A 25679-nucleotide genomic window follows, 5' to 3' on the forward strand; every position below is an offset into this window, starting at 1 on the left:
TTTAGGCTCTTTTTAAAGATGATGCAATCCAGCCTTAGAATTTATAGTTTTAATATTCACAGAAAATGGTTTATATTCCACATGTTGCCATGTCTTTTGCAAGACAGTATTTTTACTATGTAGAAAGAGCCATGCTCATACAGATACATATCTATATGGTATTTTTTTTTACTTCTGCAGAGAAAAGAGCCTGCAATGGATTGGGATTGAGAGATCCTCCTCTGGTATTGAGTGTATCTGTGCTGCACTGCTAGACTAGGTGGACAGTTTTGAAGTTGGTTTGTTTCTATCCTTGGCGAAGTATAAGCAAGTCCCTCTACAGAACTGTCAGATCAACATAATTTCCATTATTGTAACTTGATCTGACCATCATAATTTACAAAATAATGGCTGCGTCTTCATTTTAAATAGTGGTATCACATATGCTAAGTGCAGCTGCTCTCCTAGAGATTTTTTTATTTATTTTCTCCATCAAATTTTTTTTTTTCTTTAATTAAAGGAGCCAACTGGACTGATTACACGCATTTGATTTACACCCAGGCACACAAAACAATAGTTTCTATTTCAACACTGCTTTATGGGCAGAGACAGCAGATCCAATGCTCTGCTGCTTCTCCTGTCATTAACAAGCCCACGAGGCCTCCAGAATAAATTGCATGCAGCCCCAGGGACATTACAGCAGCAGGGACAGCTGAAAAGCATTTTACTCTGGGTAGCTTCTCCTAGATCCCTAAACACTTCTGCACCCATAACTGTGGGGATGAAAATATATGAGCCAGTTACATCAATCTGTCTTAAACTGGGATTAATTCATCACCAGAAACTACCAGCTGCAAATTTCTGCATAGCTCATTCACTTTGTCTATAAAGGTTTGTCCATAAAGGGCAGGGGAAGAGAAGGCAACCTTCACTACCTGTATGCTCATAGAAATACACTGTGCATAATAAGTATAGCTAAAAATGCAAAACATACATTTCATGTATTGCAATGCTTCCATTCTGCAAAGTCCTGTCTGCAATAAGAGCTCTTCTAAGACCTGGCTGGAAAGCAGGACTTGGAAGTTATGAACTGACCAGAAAGCTCAAGGTAGGAATTCACGTTACACTCATAATGGGAACACTGCAAAACTAATATAGAATAGACACTGTAAATTTTATCAGTTCTTCAGCATTCTTCTTATTTGTTATTAACAGGCAGTATAATTTGAGGCTTAAAGAAAGGCTAATTTATTCACTTAAACAATTCACTCTTAGATATCTGATTTGACTACTTCTTTGTGTAAGAGGTCTGAGCAATTTTTGAGATGCAGCTTAAACTTCTAGGCAGCAAAAAAAAAAAAAAAACAAACACAAAAAACTCAGTTTTTCCTCTGATAGCTGCTAGAACTCAGCTCAGATAAATAAATGTGTGTGAGAAGAGGGAAAAGGGTGTGTGGAGTTAGAATCTGTGCTTGGAGGTAGCACAGCTTTGGACACATTAGCGTTAATAGTGTGTAGATTTGAAACTGCGTATAGGAAAATTGAATCCTGGTGTACTTCTGTGTACATATCTGGCAAACATACTCGGAATCATTTAGCTATGTTGCCAGTTAATGTAATTATTAACTACTGTGATTCTTGTGGGTCAGTGTAAGTGAACAAATCATTCAGCCCTGCCAACTGATGAAGAAAATATCAGATAAAATGATCAAGCAACTCAAGATTTCCAAGCACAGCCCGATTGCCAAATACCTTACCTAGAATGAGAGTTTATAAATAGAAAGTAACAATGCCGTACTTGGATTGCAACTTAAAGTGGCACTTTTGTACCTGTCCCTTGCTACTTTGTGTAATTGAATGGTTATATATTTTTAGTAAATGCACCACTGCAATCATTAGTTTTCTTTTAAAAAAATATTTCTCTGCTACTCCAAAACAAGCTCCTTTATCCTATGAGCTTTCCAGCTCCTTGACACATGGTAACACTACCTAAGTGCTACAATTCAACTTTCAATCTTCTCATTTGCTTTAGAAGATATTCTGTGACAGAGTTTTCTGCATATAAGCCTGTACAAACCAGAGGAATCTGTACTTTTTCAAAAGTAAAAATGACCTCTAAGGTATTTAAAGGATTATGTTAAAAAAAGACTTTGCTATTAAAATAGAATCTCATGTGTAGAGCGTCCTAGATAACTGTCTAAGATACTACTGAGCATTTCACATTGTCCTCATTCAGCCAAACTTGTGACACTGCACAAAGAGTAAATTGTTGGCCACTGAATTGTAATGACTTTCACTCATTTGGTCTGCTTTGGGAATGTATTCTTGGTTACAAAATCTAGTTCAATGAGGCTTTGCACATCTGAGAATTGAAGAAGACAGTCACTATACATCAGGGCAGTTTAGGATTATAAAGTATTTCTGCATCTTTGCTAGAGACCTGTAGAGAGTGCCTTTTGATTCACATGATGTGCCTTACATCTGACACAAGCAATCTTTCAAATACAACGTAGATATTTTCAAACAATGCTAGAAGATGTTCCAGTGACAATACCTGGAACAGAGACACAGAACATTTGGATGAACATAATGTTTATTGGAAACAAAAGCTAAACTGTCAGTACTCTTAAGTATGCTCAAAATTACATCTGTGCATTTGTATGTACAACTTCTCCGATTCTGCAGAAAATTAGGGTTTAAAGGTCAGTCCTTAGGTAACTGTATATATCCAGATACCTAACAACTGAAACTATGGTTCTCATAGCTTTAAGTTAAACTAGAATAGGTCTGAATACTTAGCTGCATTATGCTCTCCTCCCTCTTCATGTCTCTTTCTAAGATCTATGCAGGGCTGGATCAGGTGACCTCCAAAGACCCTTTCCAATCTAAATTACTGTATGATTATACTGGGTCTCTTTAGGGTATGTTTAGAGAGCGTATAGAGACATCAGAATTTGTGAGATTTCAATGGTTCTGAACAGAATAAGCTCTCAAGAAACAAAGTGCTATAAAACAGAGCTTGAAATTCTAAAAAAAAAATAAAAATCTAATACTTTCAGGAAAAGCTGTTGATACAGAGTTGTCATTTTCTAAGGGTAACTTCGTCATCACACTGGGAAACAACAGGCAATGACTTAAGATGGTTTAATTTACTACACAAGAAGCCTACATATCAGCAAAAACCTAACATGTTTTTCCATTTAGCATTCAGTGTTTCTTTACCCCCCGAACAGTAATTTGCACCATGCACAACATACTGTCTGCAGCACAAAGCTACTCTGTTGTAACACATCCTAGTCTCATTGAGAGACGTTTGTAGGTGCTTAAGTGATCAACACATGCAATCCCCAGGGACTTTCAATATTTGTCTTATTAAGAGAAGCAGGTGCTTTTAAATATTGTAACATACTTTGCAGAGATTATGAAACCTCCCTTACCTCTTTCTTTACCTCTTCTTCATCTTCTAGAGTCAGTGCTGCCAATTGCTTAGCTCTCTGCTCCATCAAGTTTACATATCTGATTGGATTGGATAAGGCCTCAATCACATCTAGAAATAACACAAATACATCAGTTCCAAACCCCTTATGTTATGCACTCCTCAGGCTTTAAGAAGCTGTATTTTTCTGTATTTTTCCTACAGATCTGCTGCTGACTGATACACCTAGGTCCTAGAAACATTAGTGACAGAGAGTATGATGATGGTATGATGATGGTATCATCATGCACTAGTACTCTAATGTGAACTCTGATTTTCTGCTTGGGTCATGTCAATGTGCATTTTTGTGAATATGGTGGTTTATGATGGACGTTCAAAGCTTCCAGCGTCAGCCAGCTTGGATCCTACTTCATATGAGGTACAAAGAGGAGCATTAGTAAAAATTATGTTGTTTAAAAAATAAAAAACAACTATATGGAATATATATATATATATAATAAACTGAAGATGCATACCATAGTCTTTTAAACCTATCCTGGTTTAAAGCTGATTCCAAAATACAGTACTCTATATTAAGCACAACACTCTCCTCTGCTCCTCTCCTTAGGGAACAACCATATCACATAAGCAAAGTGTCATCTGTGTTTTAGTGGCAAATGCCTGACTTTTTCCCTCCTATAGAGTTATACAGAATCTGCTTAAAAGAGAAGAGTTAGCCCTAATCCTAAACCCCAGGAAGACAGCTATAAATCAAGCCATCTTGTATGAGTAATGAGACATAATGATCCAATCAGGTGCACAGGTTTCTTCACAGGACTGTTATCCCCAAATGGCAAGTTGTCTACCATCCATTAATTTTGAATTTCAATTAACCTTTACATTCTTTAGCAGAAAATTTTCACAGAATTACCTGCGTAAGTATCAGGTACGTAGTCTTTGACCTCTATGTACACAAAGAGAGCTGGCAACGTCAAAGGTTGGTTCCTCTCATTCCTCAAACAGATGTAGTGATAGCCTGTAAAATAAAAAAGAACCAGTTCAGAGCATAAACTCCTCCACAGGTACATCCATTGTAATTGTGTTATCATTTGTTATTTATACTTTGGCTCCAACTGAGCCAGCAGCACTAGGGACTTCTGGTAGGGAAAGATTTACTTGAAGGATTTTAAAGAGAAGAATACAAAGGGCCATTAGAAAGGCACGTGATGCTGCAGTTTAAAGTAGTATTTGCATGTTATTTTCACATCTCTGAATAACAACTAAATACTGTCATTAAAATAATTTTGGATGCATTCTATTTTATTACTTTTGGCTGGGTTGGTTTGTTTGTTTCATAGCTCCTATTTTTGTTTTCTAAAAACATAGCTGGTTGTCCTGTAAGAATAAGGGTATGGTGTTACAGCACAGATTAGCCAAGTTAAGGTAAGGTATCACAGATGGGGCAGCCCCAAGCCCCTTCTGCTAGCCACTGACCACCCACTCCTGCTCCTTGTCTTGTGCACTGACACATGCCTGACTTTGTGGATAGGCAGTTCAACAACCTAAATTCCATAAAAAGCAACTTTCAGAAACTGCAAGGAGTCTTCCCCTCAATTTAGCTCCCCCAAATGCCTCACCATAAGGTCAGACATGTATTAATGCCAATTTAAAAACAGTGGTGGGAGTGCACAGGTAGGAATGGAAGAAATGGACTTTCAGTCCCATCAAACTGTCACAGCTTTGGAGTGTTGCAAAGCTGCATCCTCTGCCTCACAGATCAGTGCCTCCCACACCATGGCTGAAGTTGGTGTCCTAAGGGATGATTACAGAGCCGCATGTACTGGTAGTGGCTGGACACAAGTCACCAGCAGGATGTGCTTATCTGGGGGGATCCTCAGTTGGCTGATATGAGAAACTTCCTCTGAAAGTAACAGCTAAATTGTTGCTTTGGGAATAGTGAAAATTCTATGGATTTTGTGACAGTACAATATAGTTTTCAGTAATGTCTCAGAAAAGACTTAAATTATGTATTACAAAGTTTTCTCAGTTCCTTCTAGCTCCTCCAGCAAATTTTCAGCACGTACACAAACTAAAATCAACATGCTGTTCTCCATCACATGCTGTAAACTAATGCTTACTGGAGTCAAAAGGACTGAAGAAAAGGCCTGCAGATAAAAGCTCTCAAAAGTGCTCATATGATTTAACACAGTGGCCTCTATGCAGAAAAGCACAAACCTAAAAACACATACATGATTTAGTGCTCTGCTGAAGGGACTCTGTGCCACATGAAGGGTAAGTGCCACAGAAGGGGATCAGCTGTGGTAAGAGCTCACTTCCACCAGATGAGGGAAATCCTTCATAACTGCCTTTCTTCTCTCCCATAAGCTGTCTTCCTCTGGAGCTCAGCAGATCCTCCATGAAGCGATTTTATCCACTAACTCAGCAGAAAATATACCTGGCATAAAAATGTAGAATTTTCTGCTGGGTTGATTATCTGAGCTCGCTCACAAAAAGGTGTGGAGGTAGGCAGAGCTGACACAACAGAATAGCCAGGAGATGTGGGGCTATCAGACTGGAGAGAGGAGAGAGGGAGAAGGGAAGGAGAAACAAAAACTGCTGAGGAAATCCTGGAGCAATGGATGCCCAGCAGTCACCTTCATCTAGCTTGTCTGTGCTCACAGTGAAGCCACATGACCCACACCAGCTAAGGGACTGGTGAGACAGTAAGTGAAGGGACTGATTTAGACAGCACCTTAGCTCAGGTCTCCAGAAATAACAAGAACAAATGCTAGATACAGGGATGCGAGTTTTGTGCTCTTAAACTGTGAGTGAAGCTAGGAGCATGTTTATGGCCCCTAATTTAGGTTCCTCTTGTCATACAAGATGATTTCGAGTTAAGTGGACTAATACGCAATAATAATATGTTTTCTAAAAAATCAGCAATCAATATTCAAGTCATCTCGGGCTGATTTAAAGGTTTTGTAGATCTACAACAGCTTGCAAACAGGTCACTTGATGTATGTATGTAAAAATTAGGCTAGAGGTGCATGTTTTGCTCTAATTCCCAACCATATCCATTCTCAAAAAGATGACATCAAAATTGGTTGCTGCTATCCTCTTTGCTCTCTGTACAAGAAGTGTACAACTGCATGTTTTAGCAGAACTGTGTGAATATGCAGTTGATCTACTGAAGACCAGCAAGTGCCAGCCATGTCTCTTTGACACTTAATGCTAGTGGTTTTCCTGGTTCGTTAGAAATTTACATTTCTGGTGAGATATGGTATTTTCCTTTTCAAAGTTAAGATATATCATTCAAATCCCCAGTTGCTATAAATTTGCAGGCTTACTGCTGATTTACAGTGGTCGTGATTTGAATTTGCTGTTTATTTTCACTACACGTTGTCTGTCTCAATGGAGAAAAATGTTTACCTGGTCGAATTGCTGAGACGGGTAATATCCGGTGGCCAATAAATTTCCCTCCTTCCTCATACACTGCTAGCCTCAAACATGCGAGGGAAGGTAAAACAACCTAGAAGGAAATATTTCTACATTATTAACTTTCTGCTCTGAATGAAACAGCTCCTTTCAGACACAGCAGACATATAGCAGACAAAGTTCAACCTACCAGACAGTAACACCTACATATCCACAGAAAGGTCTTACCATACAAGAGATCGGGGGTATGTACCTATGCATCAAAATAACTCTCATACAAACATTTTTCTTTTAAGAAATCTGAGGTGGAAAATGAGTATAGTGTGTTCAACCCAGCAATTTCAGTATGGCACAAGGGACTTAGCTCAACTCTTATAGCACTTGAATGCCGTTCTGTTTACTGCTTATTACTCAGCCTGACTTTTTTTTTGTTTGTTTGTTTTGTTTTTTTCCTTTGTGTCTGTGCCAATGGGATACTTATTTCTGAGAAAAGCCACTGGTAATGCTTATTAGTGTTGAAAACTTAATAAGCAACTCAACATGTTTTCCGGAGTGTGAATGTCTGAATTACATGAACCACGTCAACTCCAGTAAATTTTTTCCAGTGCTGCAGCCCACTCACTGGCCAGGCTACAGAGGTTTAATCGGGTGGGATGTTTACTAGCATTGGATGCTTTCTTGGCACTATGTAAGAAAGAAGACCAAACGGTGAAAAAAGAAAACAAGAAATTGAAAATGGCTAATAAACTACCCTACTAAGATTTGAATTTTTAATATTATTTCAAAAAAAAAAAAAAAGGTAGTATAATTTATCTAATTTTCTTGTATGCAAATATGCATATAAATATACATATTTTGAACCTGGGTGCAGACAAGTATTTTTTCCACAACATGTCACCCTCAAATTTACATAGACAATGAAAGAAAAACAAAAGCAACAATCAAAAAAAAAGTCTCTATAATTTATTTTCAACATTACTAAAAATAGTAATCTATGCTTCTCTGAGCATAGAGGAAGGCAGGCACGATTGTAACTAAATAGAGAAATGAAGTACACTAATTAGAAGTTCATTACAGAAGAAAAATCCTACTGATGTTTCCAAACTTAAGCTTTGGCAGGCTGCCAAAGGAAAGTTATTCAGAAAGCAAAATATTCAGGGAAAAGGGCTGTACTCCCTAGAAAGCATGGCTGCAAGCACCAACTGTATAAACATCTCAGTGAACTGTGCATTTGCCTAGAGATATTAAAAATATATTTTTTTCAAATACCTGGATTTAGGAACCAATTAACCTCACAGTCCAATAAACATAATCCAGATAGTACCAGAGATATAGAGAACTGGCTGCAAGGATACCGTGAAGCAGAATAAAATATTCTATATATTCTAGATAATCCTACAAGATGCTCAGTATTTTCTACTCCTATGCCTCATTTCAGGTAGATTGGGATTTATACAGATTCATAACCTACCTTATATTTATATTGCACACTGTAGAATTAAGCAGAGATAAAATTGCTTTGAATGAGCTAGTTTGGAGAGCCAGCTTGTTACAGCTGTACTCACATCATCATGCTCAGAGGTTAACAGGATCTGCTTTCCAGCAGGGCTGTTCAGCCAAGACAATTCAGCTAAACTGCTTCTGAGTTCTGCACTTGCTCATTTATAGCATGGCACTGCACCATACTACGCAGATGTGTCTATTGTAATATTTGCTCTTTCTAGCCGCATTCTAGTTATACAACCAACATGACTTGAAACTACTTTGTTTCAGTAGTGGCTGGGCATGGCTACAGTAGCAAAATTATACCAGAAATAGTTAATGACAAATAGTTGAAGTAGTAACTATTCAGCATCCGTTTATCTTTTCTTACAAATGCAAATTTTCAGTAAAACACAGAATTACCCTATTGAACAATGATGAATCAAACACTGTGAAGGTTCAAGAAACAAGTGTTACACCAACCTTCTTAAATACTATGGTTTCCTCTTCCCAGACAGGATTAACTGCATTGCCTTGAGAGGTCTTGGTCTTTAAAGCTTTTCTTCTTGTATCCACGGGCAGGCCAAACATGTCAACTTCAACATAGGTACCCACTTTTTTATCAGAAAGAAACTGACCTGAAATAATCTAAAACCAAACAAAAGAGGGATCACTAGAGACAGCTTTAGTGGATTAGGGAATGAGTAGCTGAGTAGCAGGTGGATAATTCTCATTAACGATCAGATAGAATGAATTTTCAAAGAAGAAACAACAACTAAGAAAACCACAAAACATCAAAAAAAAAAAAACCAAAACCCTACCGTTTAATATTGCAGGCACAGAAAAACAACTCAGAGGTCTGATTTCCTGTGGCCCTGTGACCCTGAATTCCCCTATGAGCAATAATGTGGCTGACATCATGCTGCTGCCCTTAGCTCAGCAGGAATACTCATTTGGATCTCATTCCTCAATCTGATTGCCTATTTCCACAACATGCTATCTCTGAGATCTCTAGTTTCTATCCAGTTTCAACAACAGGTTCAAAAGATAATGCTGGAAAAAAAAGAGCAACTACATATGACTTTTACTGGCAGGAAAAAAAAAAAAAAGTTAAAAAGCTGGTATTCTAATAAAGGCTTTTCATAGTTTATTTTCTAGTTTTCTTTTCTAGTTCTTAACAGGAAACACAACTCCCAGCTTTAAAATGTAAAAGACCTGCAATTCATTCAGAAAATTGAAGATGCACAGATAAATACAGCAGTGCCACTGCACCTTAACAAATTCAGGTTTTCCTGAACCAAGTCTAATTCTGTTCTCAGCCGGATCATGTATGGGCATTGCCATTATACCTAGCAGAGTCTTCACTGAGCAGGCAGAAGTGGCTGCCTTCTGACAGTTGACTTGTGATTCCAGGTTGCTCATTCCTGTTAAAAATGCTGTGTATCTCCTAATAACTGGTGAATGACTTCCACCTTCATTTCATAAAATTGCAGAAGTATGTGCCTTTTAACCCACAAGAGGAACTTCCATGATTACACGTCACCATGAAAGGTCATTCCCACGCAGTTGTCTTCCCCCCCATGTTTTCAGATTATTACTTCATTCGTAGCACTCTGAGCACTGATCTGCTATGCTTGTGTCTGCAGCCTGAGAGGAAATACTTGTTTTCCCTCAATGAAAACAGAAGGATATTTTGCAGGTGGATTCTATAATACAGACACTGTTCTAATGGACAAGTCCATTAAAGGCAGAATGGGATTTCAGAAAGTTTATGCTTTTATAACTTAGAGATATACTGAGTATAAACCTGTGTCATAGCCAATGCAATCTATCCCTCTAAACATTCATATAAGTAGTTTTCAATTTGCAGACTCCTGGCAGTCCTTGAACTTTGTTAGAGGTCCTTAAAAAAGGAACAAAGAAAAGCAAGCTGGCAATGACTTGCAGCTGACATTTATGGTTCCACAGATTTGCTGGAGAATTTATAGTGAACTAGAACTAGAAAATTTATACTAAACAGTGTGCTGTTCTACCTATTCCAGTGCAACTGACCACTTCGTAACTGGGTTTTAAAATCAGCCCTTTGTTACTAAGAACACAGCCATGCTATTCTTACATTCATTAACTACCCAATCACTTGCATGAAAAATAATATATATAATAAAAGTACATTTATTTAACCTACAAAATGAAATATGAGGCAGAAGATCCTCTGCAATTTAAAAATTAAATATTACTCTATGAAATGAAATGTATTTTATTGTCTTGAATTACTGTGGTCATTTGCTAGTCCTCTGCACAACAGAAATACACCTATGCACTGACATTGTCATATGAATATTTTTACCAGTATGTATACGTACCTTGACAGACAAGGTGTTAGCTACTATTCCATCCACTATACCTTCAGTAAATGGATCAAAGTGTTTGTCTGGTCTTCTCATGAATTCTGGCTTTAACCTGTATCCGCTTTTGCCATTGTACTCATACATTCCCATGTTTATTTGCATAGACAAATCTAGGTATTAGAAGTATCAATAAAAATTAATTCCTAGATTTTTCTAACAATTTAGAAAAAGCAATAAAATAATATTATTTATTGTAATTTCAAACTATAACGTAAACAGCTTTTTATGGCACAGTGCTGCTTGTCAACAAAAGTTTCAGATGTGATTGCAACAAAAGTTTCAGATGTGATTGCAGCTATCCTCTTGGACTCTTTCCACAAAGAAATCACACGCATAAAGTGTCTTTCAGAAATTACTCAACAAATAACATTTTCAAATTTTAAACGGAGTGTTAACACTTGGGTATTGAGTACCTCAGCGTTGTACTGATTGCACTGTTGTATTCAACCCATTAAGAGGACAATGTTTCAAACTCCTAATATATGATACCAGGTGCCTGATGCTTAGTCGAAATTAGAGATGTTTTTATTACTCTGTGGACTTCTAGGCTGTGTGGACTTTTGCTTTCTCAGAACAGATGTAAACTCTGAAAACAGCAAAACCTATTTCAAAAGTGACTTGTGTATCTAGGAGCCTAAATGTTTTTGTTTCTAAAACACACTTTTAAAGTGGAATTTGCTGTCAAGTCCCTCATGTCTTGATATACTGAGACTTAGCAAGACATGAAAAAAATCACTGCTCATTCTCAAATGCTGCTTAATGATAACCACTTACAAATGACGACTTTATGGAGACCACTAGGTCTGCATATTATGCTAGCTGTTAATTACCTGTTAATTACCAATATTCTGTCAATTACCAATATTCCTAATTAAAAAAATAAACTGTGTTTAAAATGTTAATGAACAGCATCATAATTCAATCACTGGACATCTTTTGATGCATAAAGCCTTTTTTACTTACCAGTCAGAAACTCTACGAGAGAAGTACAAAATTAGGAGATGAGCACAACTTACCTACAGTTTGGAAGTTAAGAGCAACCATTTGGCAGCCAGCATTCCAAAAGACTTGCGGCATGTAGTTTGAAGAATCTACACGCGTTCCCTTTGGGTAAATACGGCTTAGCTGCATTTTGTTGTATCTAGATGTTGGATAGTTAAGATTTAATACATGTGACAAAAATGACTTTGCAGAGAGGCTGCACATTTGCAGTATTTAAATGCAGATGATCTTTACAGAATGGGAGTGGGGTCTGTATTAGATTTCTGCAACCATAATGCTTCCAGAGATCCACAATTTTGTAGATATGATAAATATGGGGTAATTAAAAGTGCTGTTCATGTACAGAGCACTCAGAATAAGCAAGGAAATAGCACAGACATATGCTTAAAAATACAGCATTCGTAAAATTCCATTTATCATTATGGTTCCTAATTTGGAATTTTTCTTAAGACTGCATTTTTAGAGGCTAATTCGCCATAGACAGCAAATCTTCCTCTGGTGGGGAGAGAAGTTCTCAGTTAAAAAGTAAGTGCTCTTCTGGAATGAGAATTGGCCTCTACATAAAGACAGAAGTGATGAGTTTGCACTTCTTATAGTTGAGTCTACAAATCTAAGAGATGAGAACATGCTGCAGGTTATCTGTAGAAATTGCTTTTCATTAATCTTCTTTAAGACATTATTTTATCTTGATCACTTTTTTCTTAACTGCAACCATGATGAGACATATTGAGAAGCATCATGAGGTCTAAACAGATTCCTCCTTTTCTTTAAATATTACAAGGGAATGATTTTTGGGTGGCAATAGAAATCTGTGCACCTGGAACTGGAGTTATGATGGGAATGAAAACTTTCTTGTATGACTTTGGAAAAAGCAAGTCAGCCACATTTTGACAATTTGCTCACCATAACTCAAACCACTTCATACAGGATGATAAATTTAACATTGAGAATACAAATTATCAGGTCTTCAATATGTAGTTTGTACCTATTCCCTCTAGTCCTAGCCCACAGCACAAGGACTCATGCCAGCTTTTAAATTAGCTCATCAGAACTCAGCCCAATTAATTCATCCAGGAAGACAGTCAAGTTTACAGATTTCATTTGGGTTCCCTATTTTCCCAGCTCCTGTCTTCAAATTTCAATAAAGACCTGTAACGGATCTCAGATATAGAAAGACTAAAAAGCATCTTTCTGAAAGTCAAGGATACTCCACAAATTCCACAGGAGACTTCGTAAGTTGCTCAAGCCCTTTGGTTTCCACAAAGGAAGACATTTCAAAACTTTTGTTGCGTTCTGAAATTTTAAAGGGAGGAGAAAAACAGTGACATATTAGAGCATGAAATTGTATGCAATACATGAGCTGCAAACAACTGGTTTAGTCTCAGTCCCCTGATCTCATCTACTGTTCACCAGCTCATTTCACCTTAATCTTAAAAGGATTAATGCACACAGGCATTTCCTGACAGTGGCAAGCTCGCCCTGTACACAATCAAGGGTTCCATCCAAACTCACGCTAACACTGCCCCAAATTAAGTGGACTTGCATTGCCTGAGATTTTTACTGTACCAGCTGCAGATAACAGGAAGTCAGCTCAAGGTTAGAGATCTCTCGTGTTTGCTTGCAAAATACCATGTTCATATATTTGAGAGGTATTGTCCAAAGCTCACAGGTGAGACATAGAAGTATTAAGGCAGCTTTTGTGGGGAACAGAGGGTATTGACAGATCTCTAAATTTTTTGTGGGCAGACATAATGGCTTTGAGCCAATTTCAAGCTGAAATAACTACTGTCCATAACAGATTAAACTAAGCAGTATCCTAGCTGTGCCTATAGTGCCTTGTTATTTTCAGTACATCAGAGTAAACTCACATCTGTCTCTAACAGTCATGGAAACAGTGCTACCTAATCATGTCAGATGGTACAATCCTATGTCCCAGCAGGCCTTCAGGCCTAACCTTCAGACCTAACCCTGGACTTGTCTGAAGCACCAATAAACTCCTTTACTTGGTCAGAGTTTCTGACCTGACAGTGGCAAAAACCTCCTGCTAAGTGTATAATTAGGTGGGACTAAACATTCATTTGCGTATCACTTGGTACTCTCCTTTGCCTGATGTTTGCACAGCCTTTCAATGTACCCATGTGATATGCTGTAGCACAGCCTAAGTCAAGACCCTTCAAGCTTCAATATTTTTTCTATTAAACTTTTATACTGGAAATAAGGATTCCTGTAAAATAACAGCTTCCCATTTCAGCACAATCAGCTCCATAGATTGCCTACAAGGGACTACAGCACTGAGAGATCACATCCATTAAATATATCAGCACTGCTCTCTCTAGAAATGAGGTAAACAGAGCATGTAGTGAAACATGAACTCTCTAGCCTAACTGCTTTATTGAAAGCAAACAGTAAATCAGAGAAAAAAGCTTGCCCTCATCCAGTATTTGAAGGAATTGTGCGACAGTAATCCAAGGATGGCCAGGAGGCCAGCCTGGCTGGCTCCTTGAAGTCAAACTGCGAAGCTGCAGGAGCCTGATAAAACTGAACAAAAGCACTCGTCTTGCAGAGAGAAGCAGGATCGAAACAGGTGGGCATTTTCCTTAGAGGAAGCCAAAAAGGAAACAATGGCTCCAAAGATGTAAGGAGCTAGATTGTTTGGGCCAATGCAAGAAGAAAATGTACTGCCAACTTGTGATCTGTGAACTAGACGGTTGCAACTGTTCTCGCTGTATGTTGAAGAGTCAGAGGATGACTACGCTGTTCCAGAAATTATTCTCTATCTCTAGGAGAACCAGGACTCACACTTTGCAGCAGTCTCTATTTCTAATTAGCAACCAACACGCTACTTCCATTATTTATAGCTGTTGTCTCCTAAAGGTGAAAGACTCCTGCCATTCCTTCAAGGCTGCTTTCCTACCACTCATCTTCCTTTCCAACAAGCAATATTCTCTTTTTCTCTAGATTCAATTCCAGACAGCTCACTTCCCATCTCAGCTCCTTATAACATCTCTGAGATGATTCCCCTTGCTAATGGGATAGCACTAGCAACGCACACATACAGTGCTAATGCAGACTATGAGGCTATCACCTGTATAACAGATCAGTTTGTTTTTGAATAGGCTTTCATGCATCTGAATGTTTTGATGTTGGCTTTTTTTTTTTTTTTTTTAACTGAATCATGAAGTTTCTTACGAATCATTTAAGAATGATCACTGATTCCCAGGAACATGCTATGAAAGGAAGCTTTCTTGCAGCCCCTAATAAACAATTTGTATCACAAGAGAAACATTTCAGTTGATGGCAACCTATATAAAAAAGATCAAATGAAACCTCGTGAAATGACACTGAAATACATTAGTTATTTTTTGTTTGACAGTCCTGTTCCACTTCTTCATTTCATTGCTTCAGCAGTTACTTACTTTAAAGTGTGTCCTATGAGGAAACAGACTGGTTGTGTTCTACCTCCACAGTTATTTGACCGATGTAAGACTGCTATATAAAGTGTGAAAAAAATACTCAAGGAAAGAAAAAGAGCATTTCTTTTGTTCTACTTAGAATACAAGTGCTAGACTTTTTTTTTTTTTTTTTTTTTTAGTAGTAGTAGTAGTTTACTGTATCTCTCGGCTTTATCTTAAAGCGGTGCATCTGCAGAAAACAAGAACTGGTAGTTACTAAATGACTCAGTTACTGGATGTTCACAGCTTACTCAAACTCCTAAATAAGAGTTATTGCCTTGTAGTATCTGGAGAGGATTAAGAAACCTGTCCTTTGATGAAAAGACTGTCCCAGAGAGGCATTTCTCTCTCATGATATGTTACACTGTGCTGTCTTATCAAGAGGAAGTCACTGTAGAGTGGCTAAACAACTCATTAAAAACTCTGAAAAACTTGAAATAATACCTTGGAATAGTTACAATTACTTGCTGTCAGAGAGGGAAACCTATCTAGTGAGGGCAATCAGGGGACTGTTACAGATCCAGTTGTATTCAGTATTTCTGTTAACAAGCTCGATGTGAGACCAAAAAATGTACTTCTGCAACGTACAAATGACAGCAGTGAGATGTTGTTAACATCATGGAGGCCAGGATCACAATTCAAATTGAATTATGAATTAGAAAATACTGAATTAGAAAAAGGCTATAACACTGAAAGATGAAAGTTTATGCAAGACAAGTGCAGAGCATTACACTTTGTAGAAAGGTGGCAGGTGAACGAAAATGCAATCTGTGAAAAACTGGACAGGCATCAAATTAAAAACTAATCTTCTTTCCTTATTCAGCTCATCCTTGCTGAATTTAATGAAGGTTCATCAGTGGTTCCAGGCCAAGACTAAGACCAGAATCCACAAGTCTTGATATAGTGGCCACTGCTTTGACCAGCTGGCAACATTTGCCTCATAATGATTTTTTTTTTTTTTTGACACAAGCACCAGATATATTAGTCCTTTAATATTATGAGTTCTCAGAAACAGTATGATTGATCAAAGGTCACATGAAGACTTAGGGTTAAAAATGTGGACATGAGCAGTTCTTCAGAAAACACAAAACTCGGAAAGGCGCAGGCATGTGAACAGAAGAAATCTACACAAGAGAATTTTACAACAGCTGCATCAGCTTGTCCTGCTAGGATTCACATGGCTTCCTTTCCAGAAGGAATATCTCCTTCCCACTGTGTACTTGCAACTCTCATTAGAGCTAATGGAGATTATGAACATTCAAGGGACACTACAGTAGGGAACAAGCACAGCTCTCTGCATGATTTTGTGAATGCTTATGTGTATGCCTGTATAAATACACAAAAACATACAAACAGGCACATAACTTCTTATATGTTTATTATTCAAGATGAGTAAATGCAAAATCTTGTGTACAGATACGGACTTATGCACCAATTACCTGTCCTCTGCTAAGGCCTCCACAAATCCATAATAAATTAAAATGCTATATGCTTCTTTAACTAAAAAGCTCCAAGAGCATATTGCAACCTGTCAAAACAAAGTGAAAAAGGGCAGGCAAACAGTAGGGGGTTCTGCACCAAGAAAGGAAAAGATGCTGCAATGTTTACTGAGGATGCCACAGAGTGCATTCCTAGGAAGGCATCTTCTGTAAAAGCCCACGGGGGATGAAGTTATGGCTTTTTCTGTACAACACACAGAAGCAGAAAAGAGTGAATTCGCATTTGCGGAAGGGCACACTCTCTGCTTACACTGAATGTTATATAAAAGTAGCACAGGGAAAACATGAAGCACTTGCTCCATCAGACAGAATATTTATGACCACTTTTCTCAAACTCCTTAAGTTACTCTTCAGGTATGGAAAACAAAGACAATCTAAGTAAATCATTTTTTAAAATGTTTTAGAAATGTCAGCATGTTTACTGTTGATGAAGCTTGATATTTAGACTAATGCAGGTTTCAAAATAAATATGGATTTATCTGGCTGGATACCAAGGAAACACCTCTGTCCATGAATCTAATTGAGAGGAAGCCAAGTCACTATTTCTCCAGAACTTTCTTCCAAATACTTGCTAGGTAATTTTCAGTATAAGATGCCACTCATGCTTAGCTTACTTACTTTTTGATACTTCAAAGGACTCAAACTTCACAGGCTGAATGTAGTTCACCAGGTTAGACATCTCTTCTGTGGCCATAGCCTCACTTCCAGCAGTACCCTAGGACAGAGAAGGGAAGGCTGAAGTTTTGGTCTGTTAAATTCCATGGTGGCCATCAGGGGCCACAAACACCAAAGCCCAGTTTACTGTCATCCATGGTACCTTTCACTAATCCTGGCTTAGTGAAATCAATGCCTCACACTGGAAGCTTCACGTACAAATGAAGAAAATATGCTATAAAATTTAAATGTTTAATTAAACTGCTGTTGTATTCATTCTTTATATGTGGCTTCTAGGGAAAGGGCTGTATTACCCGTGCAGACGGCATGGGCTACACACACAGTGCTAAGCACGTTTACCAGTACTATAAGACAAATAAAAATATAGCTCTAAATTTTCAACATCCTTTTTTTTTCTCTAAAAATGATAAATATACCACTAGCAGTTTTCTAACACATATCAGCTGTGGTGGTAAGTCTTATTCCTCTCTAAATTAAAAAATAAAAATAAAAATAAAAATAATAAATAATAATAAAAAATCAATCGTGCTTCCAAACTGAATGACAATCTGCATCAGAAAGTTGGTAATTCCTAGTGTGCTGCCCTCGTTCCTCCACTAGATGGCAGTCCCACTCCTGGTAACACAAGCCAACCCAGAACTGGTGGAATCGACCCATCACCATAAAACAAATCCATGCTCTTACTTCATCCATCGACGACTTTTTACAATCATCATCATAGTCATCATCATCATCGCTCTCAATCTCTGCTTCTCCTAAAACGTTTTAAGCAGAAGTTAATTATTGGCTAAAGCAATAGCTATAAATAAAAGGGACAAATTTGTTAAAGATACGCAAGTAGCACTGCTTAGAAGATGTTGTGCATGTGCTTTTTGTGCAGCACAAATCAAACTCTGTCTTGAAGGATATGCTCATCCTCATCACTGTTAGGTCATTATTACCTAACTAAACAAAAACTCTTGCTTTGCAGCTGCTGGACACTTAGTATTGGAAATCACGTGTATCAGCACTAAGAAAAGAGCATCGTGGTGTGCAGAGTGTGTATGTGTAGTACTACAAAACACTCCAAAGAGATGTTCCCAAGCTTGGGTCACAGCCCTGGGGTTTGGAATTTCTATGTCACAGGATCCCTACAGGACCTTTGGTGAACGCTGCCACTTCCCTTGGGAAGCACCCACATAACAGAACTCCCAGGGTGAAAAAAATGCATGAAAATTGATGGGATTCACATGCTGTGGTAACAAGGGCTGCTCAGAGAAATGCAGCTGCTTTGAAGATATCGCAGTGCATGTTCTCAGGTAGCATAGCTGGCGGGAATCAGCACACGATTCCCTTCACTGAGACTACTTTGGTGTGTCTTAGTGCTTGGACTCATAGCTCAAATGTGCCAGCTGAGGGCAGTGCAAATCAAATAATGTGACAAAGATGCGTAAAGCTCATCCTTACCCTGAAAACGTACTGATGGAGTAAATAGAACCAAATAAAACATTTTAAGCCTTGCTCCCAATTGCAGCATACTTAACAAATTCCAATGGGCAAGACACAGATTCTTTATTTTTAATTACTAAATATCCTTCCCCTCTCAATGCTTTGATATGCTTGCGCTAGAAATCAATCCGTCTTTCTCTTTAGTAACTCCTCCTTTGTGTTTGGCTATCAAAAAGTAAACACCTTGCATCTTAGAAGACTCTGAAAAAGCAGGTTTAACTTGTACTGCAGTCACCTATCCACAACTTTGAGACTGACAACTGTCCTTAAAGGCTTTATTCCACAAAACTTTCATCTCTCTTTAGCAGTGGCAATTTTATTTTGGAAGCTCCAAAATCTAATCACTGTGCAGCATTCCCAAACTCTTCAGAGAATGGTAATTCACTTTCAGTTCCTTCTGTCCATGTAACATCTAATCCAAAGCCCACTGAATCTAGAAACACCTTTTTGTTCCAAGAGGCCTTGAATCATGCCCAGTGGGTCCTTTCTGAACATGTACAGCACAGATGATTTAAATAATGAGTGTGCCTTTCACAACCAAATGATGACTACCCAGGCTGCATTTCCTTCCAGATGCAGATGTTGAAATGTTATGCTTTTATTCATGAACGCATTTCTTCCTGAACATTTCATTGAAGAAAATAACATGATTGCTCAACAGGCTCAAGGGATGGCTCAGGGAACTTCAATGTGCTGCAAAGAGCCAGCCGTGCTCTCGCAAGATTTGCAGTGACAGTCTTGGGATGGGAAGCTCTAGATTTATCCAGACAGGCAAAATAACACTTCTCATTGTCTACAAAAAGGGGGACATGGGTAGACTTCAGCCAGCTTCCACTGCTGAGGTACCAGGTGGATGATAGCTTACTCTTGTTATAAGTGTCCAAGGAGGGAAGTATGCAACACGCAATTCTTTTATTTAAAAATATTTAACAGGAAAACTCCCAAGGAGATCAGATCTCATTTGGGCCCCTCACTACAGGAAGGACATTGAGGTGCTGGAACATGTCCAGAGAAGGGCAACGAAGCTGGTGAGGGGCCTGGAGAACAAGTCCTACGAGGAGCGGCTGAGGGAGCTGGGCTTGTTCAGCCTGGAGAAGAGGAGGCTCAGGGGCGACCTTATCGCTCTCTATGGGTACCTCAAGGGAGGCTGTAGCGAGGTGGGGGTTGGTCTGTTCTCCCACGTGCCTGGTGACAGGACGAGGGGGAATGGGCTTAAGTTGAGCCAGGGGAGGTTCAGGTTGGATCTTAGGAAGAACTTCTTCACTGAAAGGGTTGTGAGGCATTGGAACAGGCTGCCCAGGGCAGTGGTGGAGTCACCATCCCTGGAGGTCTTTAAAAGACGTTTAGATGTAGAGCTTAGGTTTAGCGGAGGACTTATTAGGTCAGAGGTTGGACTAGGTGATCTTGGAGGTCTCTTCCAACCTAGATGATTCTGTGCTTTTCAAGGCCTGCATCAGACTGCAAATCCAGAACACATAATACACAGGACTGCAAACACAGAATAACAACTCCTAAGAGTTTTTGAGACTACGACTACATCTGCATTGCCTTTCACTCAGCAGCATGATTCTGTGCTCTGACCCCAACTTCTTTTGCTGTTACACTGCTGGGACATGACATCAGAGCAAGCCTTGGCCAGACCAAGGAGATGTCTGTGCTATGGATACCCCCATGCTCACCTTCCCACAGTGCTGGTGGGATCAGCTCAATGCCACCACCCCTGGCCCTCCTGGGAATGTACAGATGTGGTATATCATAAAGGCACATGGTTTGTACATGCAGCTGTGCTGCAGGTCCAAGCCAGCGTGCATGTGGGAGCATGTGTAAGAGGGCCAACTAGCTGTAATGGCAATACTATTATTATTTGCATTTAGATGGGACTACAAACCCAGGACAGGACAGGATGTCACTGTACTCTTACACAAATACAGGGAAAACAGAGACCTCTTGCTCCAAAAGCTTGCTTTCCAGGTATGAGACAAAAGCTGAGGGATTAACAATTTGCTTCAAAATTTAAATACTCTTCAGTTAGCGAGCTTTGGCTACTTTCAGTACAGGCCTAATTTTGGTACAACATATGGCCTCACCCAGCAGAACTGCAGTGTAACCTATATGTAAATGGCTTCTTTGAAAATCTCACTTATTTGTTTGCGTTAGTTGTGCTAAAACTACCAGGTCTAAGATTCTTCTTTAACAAAATGAGAATCTCACAAATGTTATCTCAGAAATTCTTTTTCTGCTTTGCCAGCACTGCTTCTTTATCCCAAGCTGTTGGATATAAGTTTTTTACACTTACAGATATTATACCCTACTGAAGTTGGTTTTTACATCAGTTCCATGAAAAAACTGGCAAGCCATTCTGAAAAGCTATTGCTTCAGAACTGTTTTTTAATTATTGCTACCATATCACCATCACCTAGCTTTCACATGGTATGTTTTATAAAGATATCACAAGAATGGTTTATTTGGGTTTAATTAAATCTGACCTCAAGCAGTGTAAGACACAGAGAAGCCTGCTATCAACTGCCGTACAGATCTCCATATTTTTTGCACTGCTGTGAAAAAAAATCATTTAAAATCTCAAGAAGGCTACATCAGCACAACTTTCTCCTGCAGATCTGCGGTAATTCTCACAGGTGCTAAACAATACAGTAGAGTTATTTGAATATTATGCCCAACATGCTAAGTGTAAAGATTATATTAAGGTTGGAGAATTTAAACACTTCATGTTAAGAAAAGTTAAGAATTAGGCTTCTTTTAGAAAGTCTTTAATTGAATTATTCTCCTCATGCAGCGTATAGAAATTGGTACTGGGTATAGAAGAGCATGATGTCTGCAGTGCATTACAAGTTGCCAATACTGAGATGCCTCTAAGGAACGAGGCAGTGCAAAGATGTGAGTCTTGATGACTGCTGGGCACTGCCCTGTAGAACCAGGCTCTACTCTGGGTCTTGCCACAGCAGTCATAAAATGCCAAATAATTTTTAAAAAATGTTCACAGAAAGCTGGCATCTGATTTACAGAAATGCTCAGTGCTCATAGCTGGAGCTGGAGCTGAAATCTCTGGAGCTGTGTTCTGAATACTTAAAAATTCAGTGCAGTCTTTAACAACAAATCCCGGATGTTCCTTGTCAGTTGCCCCCAAACTGTTCTTAAACCCTCTCAAACTCTGTTGTTCTCAGATTAAATTGGATTAATACTATTTCACTCCCCACAGGTATTGTTCAGATAAATTCACTGTTGTTTGTTGAGTGTTTATATGCAGCATGAATATCCCTACAGAAATTCACTGTGAGGTGAAGATGCTAGACCTGGGATCAAGAATTGGATGACAAAGAGCAAAAAAATATTGACTAATTTTCATTCTCCAAAAGAGGCATAGGCTCTAAAGGAGAAACAATGGCAAGGATTACAAGTAATGTATTTTGGCAGTCACAGATGAACCAAGTGACCACATTATTTTGCCATCTCAGTTCTAGCATTTTCTAAATTGTATTCATCTTCAAAATCTACAGTTTACAGAAATTGCTACACAGGCAATACAGATATAATATTCACAGTTAATGTTTAAAATTGCACACCCTTTTATGGGACTTATTCCCCTGCCTTTCCTCATCATTGACACAGATTCATCATTCACATGATGTCATCACTCACAGCCCAAGTCTTTTCCTATAAAAATGCACGGAGGGGTTCCTGAAGTACAACAAAGCTGTTATCCTCAATTAAGATCAGAAAGAGGAAAAAGAAAAAAACATAAAGCAGAAGTCATGCAGTATGCTGTTCGTTTCTCACTATATGCTGGTAACAAAACAGTAAGATTAGGAACCCAGGACTGATTTCAATTTTTGGAACGGAGGAGGTTGGCGTATTCTCATGTATTTTTCTGTTGCTTGTGTTTGTCTAAAGGAAATCATGAAAACAGTATTAAAATCATTCCTGACACCAGGATGAATCTTCTTTTGAAATCCAAGCCCTACACCAAAGCATGGCCTTTTAAAAATGTATTAACACAATTGCTGAAAACTCTTTCTTTCTTTGTTTCTAATAGGATATACAATGTTACCCACAAATTCAGCATGATTTTTTATTTTTTTTTTTTAGTTCAGCTTGAGGCAAACTGCCAGCATGAAAATTTTCAGCTCCATTAATCAGACTTTAGAAAAAACTACAAACAACTGAAAAAAAATTTAAAAAATGGCAAATGGCAATGACCTTATATTCCAGCAGAGATTTCAATCTACACTGTGAGCATTCCACTAATAGGACATAAATATTTCTGCTTTTAGCAATTCAAAATTTCAGTCTTAAGAGGAAGAAGAAATTCTGGTCCAGGGAACAGACACTTGGTTGGGAATCAGGATACATACATTTTGTTGCTTGTCCTGATGCTGATCTGCTACCATGGTTTAAAGTAAATACTTAATTATCTCTTTCTCTGCATTTTTCCTGTTCTAGTTAGGCTTTAAGCTCTTCAGTGTAAAGGATGTATCTTACTGTATTTTTGCATAAAATACCGACACTGGTCCCCTGCAGATCCTATAGGCATTAATAGTATATATGCATTAAATTAAAATAACTTCTCAAATTCATTTCTGATTTTAAAAGTTACGCTGATAATGAACAAATTAAACGATATACAATTCTTTCCATTGGCTACATTCCTAACAATTGCTGATGGTAACAAATATTTGTAACTTTTTGTTGTTGTTGTTTTTGTTTTTTCCATCTCTGGAACAGAAGAACATTTTAGAGCACTTTGCATAGAGTTCTGCAACATGTTCCCAACTACTGCAAAGCCCTGCCTGACAAACAGATATTCTACCCAAGTTACCCTAAATCTTAGACATTGCAGAACCACTGCAGTTCTTCTGTGCAACAGGTTAAATGTAGCAAGGCTCTAAAAGGATACCAAATGATATGCAAATATCAGAAGCAACAAAAAAAGAAAACATTTATATTTGATGTTGGGCTTAGGCATGCAACAAAGGCAGACAAGGGTGAGTGAGTTGGCTGCTTGCTCTATTTCCTAAACAGCACAGATAAATGTTAATACACATCACTGATCTTTAGGTCACTCCATACGTGATTCCTCAGCCTCAAGCTTTCTCAGGCTCCTGGAGCAATGACACTTAGTGTTGTTTCCTGCTGAGTAAAACCTACACTGGTGTACCTTTACCTTGCTAGAGCAATGTAAATGGCTTGAAAAACACAGCTGTAATTAAGCATTTGTGTTTTAGTGAGAAATATATTTGTAGATTCAATTCATACCTGCTCCTGGGGAGGAAGGTTCAAACATGCTAGATGTTTCACTGCATGTGTTGGAAGCTTGCTCTAAGAGCTTCTTTTTTGCACTTCCATCTGCAGACTTATGGGACTTCTTTTTATTCTTCACTAGAATTTTGTACATTAAATCCATAGGGCTTGGAAGAGGAACCCCAGGCTCAAGCTTGAAGAAAAGGAAGAGAAATTTGTTACAACAGAAGAAACAAGCTTATGGCAATTTCTTAGGGCCCACATGGTGAAAGATAATTTTGTAAGCACTATGAGCCCTGTTAAAGTGAAGCGTATCTTGCAAAAGAGGCAACCTCGATGTTAAACGAAACTGGGCTACTGAGAGCACTTATGGAAAATACCTTATGAAATGTCTACAGTAATAACTGCAATAAGTATTAGTTCAAATATGAAAGCATACGTTGTAAAATGGCAGCTATAGGAATCAATTGCATTTAAAGGATTACAATTCACTGTAATGGAACAATCTCTGCAACAGAAACTATATGCTTAAATCACCGCAGCACATGCCATTTAACCCCCTTCCTTTAGATTATGTTTTGGAAGGCCATATATAAAGAATGACACAGGATTGAAACACTTAAATGAAAACACAGATATCTGTGATTTGATAAATACCAAACCATATTACCGGATATTTTTCCAATGGATCCATAAGCAGTGCATCTCCAAATATTAATCTGCAGTACTCTGCCATTTTTGCCTGTTGTTTAGGGCTAAAGGGTGGAAAAGAAATAAATAAATGAGTCCGACTAATGCTACAGACTGAAAGCTACAGTAATGGAATATCTAATATCCCTAAACCAGATATAATTTCCTGTTCCAATCACTGTGAATTGTTCACAGAGGCATAGATATATCATGCAATTATTCCAATTCCTCTGATAGAGCTTATCAAAAGGATGACACATGAAGTCAGTAGGCACTTGAATAATAGTGAAACTGAACTTTTAACACTGAGTTGTATTTTCCCACATGCCTAGTAGAAAACAAAAAATGAGGATGTCGGTAGTTACCTGGAAATAACTGTTGCATGAAGTTGCCTCTTTCAGGCAACATTTTTATTCAAAGTTTAAGTATTTTTCTGGTGTTACCTTATACACATGCCAGACATTCTTCTTGCACCACCTCTTCTCGTTTGGATTTCTTTCTCTTATTTGTCATACCTAACCTAATGCATCACAGCCCAAACTGTTACACAGCCTCCTCTGCAGGTGCCTCTGTTAAACTTCCCAAACTGTGGGTACACGTCACCTCTCCCCGTGCATCTACAGGGCACAACCATACAGAAGAACGAGCAGAAGATGTTACTTGGGTTTCAAAAGCAGCAAAAATGCATCAGTTAAAGGCGCTGGTAGCGACACAGCTAGCTTACTGCATCTTTCCTTATAGCAGCCCACTTTCCCACCCTATTTGTGTTAGCTGACGTGAGATGAGTGCTCTGGGTGCTGTGGCTGTGCAGTGTGACAGCCCATCCAGCTAGAGCCCTGCTCGCAGCTGTGCTGCAGCTCTGTGCTGCTCTCTGCCACGAAGTGCTGGCCCAGCCACA

At 38.5% G+C, this 25679-nt stretch overlaps 1 protein-coding gene across 3 annotated transcripts in view; it reads right to left on the bottom strand.

Annotated features, from left to right (window-relative positions):
* The window catches only part of PLCB1 (phospholipase C beta 1), a 373718-nt gene that overhangs the window by 76760 nt on the left and 271279 nt on the right, over positions 1–25679 (bottom strand). For all 3 annotated transcript variants that reach the window (XM_082757582.1, XM_082757583.1, XM_082757584.1), the window contains exons 13-23: positions 24762–24846; positions 24107–24284; positions 18032–18102; positions 17291–17387; positions 12930–13014; positions 11736–11860; positions 10675–10829; positions 8795–8959; positions 6824–6923; positions 4326–4430; positions 3417–3526 (exon numbers count right to left, since the gene is read on the bottom strand). In XM_082757582.1, the coding sequence (XP_082613708.1) occupies positions 3417–3526; positions 4326–4430; positions 6824–6923; positions 8795–8959; positions 10675–10829; positions 11736–11860; positions 12930–13014; positions 17291–17387; positions 18032–18102; positions 24107–24284; positions 24762–24846 (1276 nt within the window). The remainder of the gene's footprint in view (positions 1–3416; positions 3527–4325; positions 4431–6823; positions 6924–8794; positions 8960–10674; positions 10830–11735; positions 11861–12929; positions 13015–17290; positions 17388–18031; positions 18103–24106; positions 24285–24761; positions 24847–25679) is intronic.

The sequence above is a fragment of the Aythya marila genome, assembly GCF_965140915.1.
Source record: "Aythya marila genome assembly, chromosome: 3".
NCBI lineage: Eukaryota > Metazoa > Chordata > Aves > Anseriformes > Anatidae > Aythya > Aythya marila.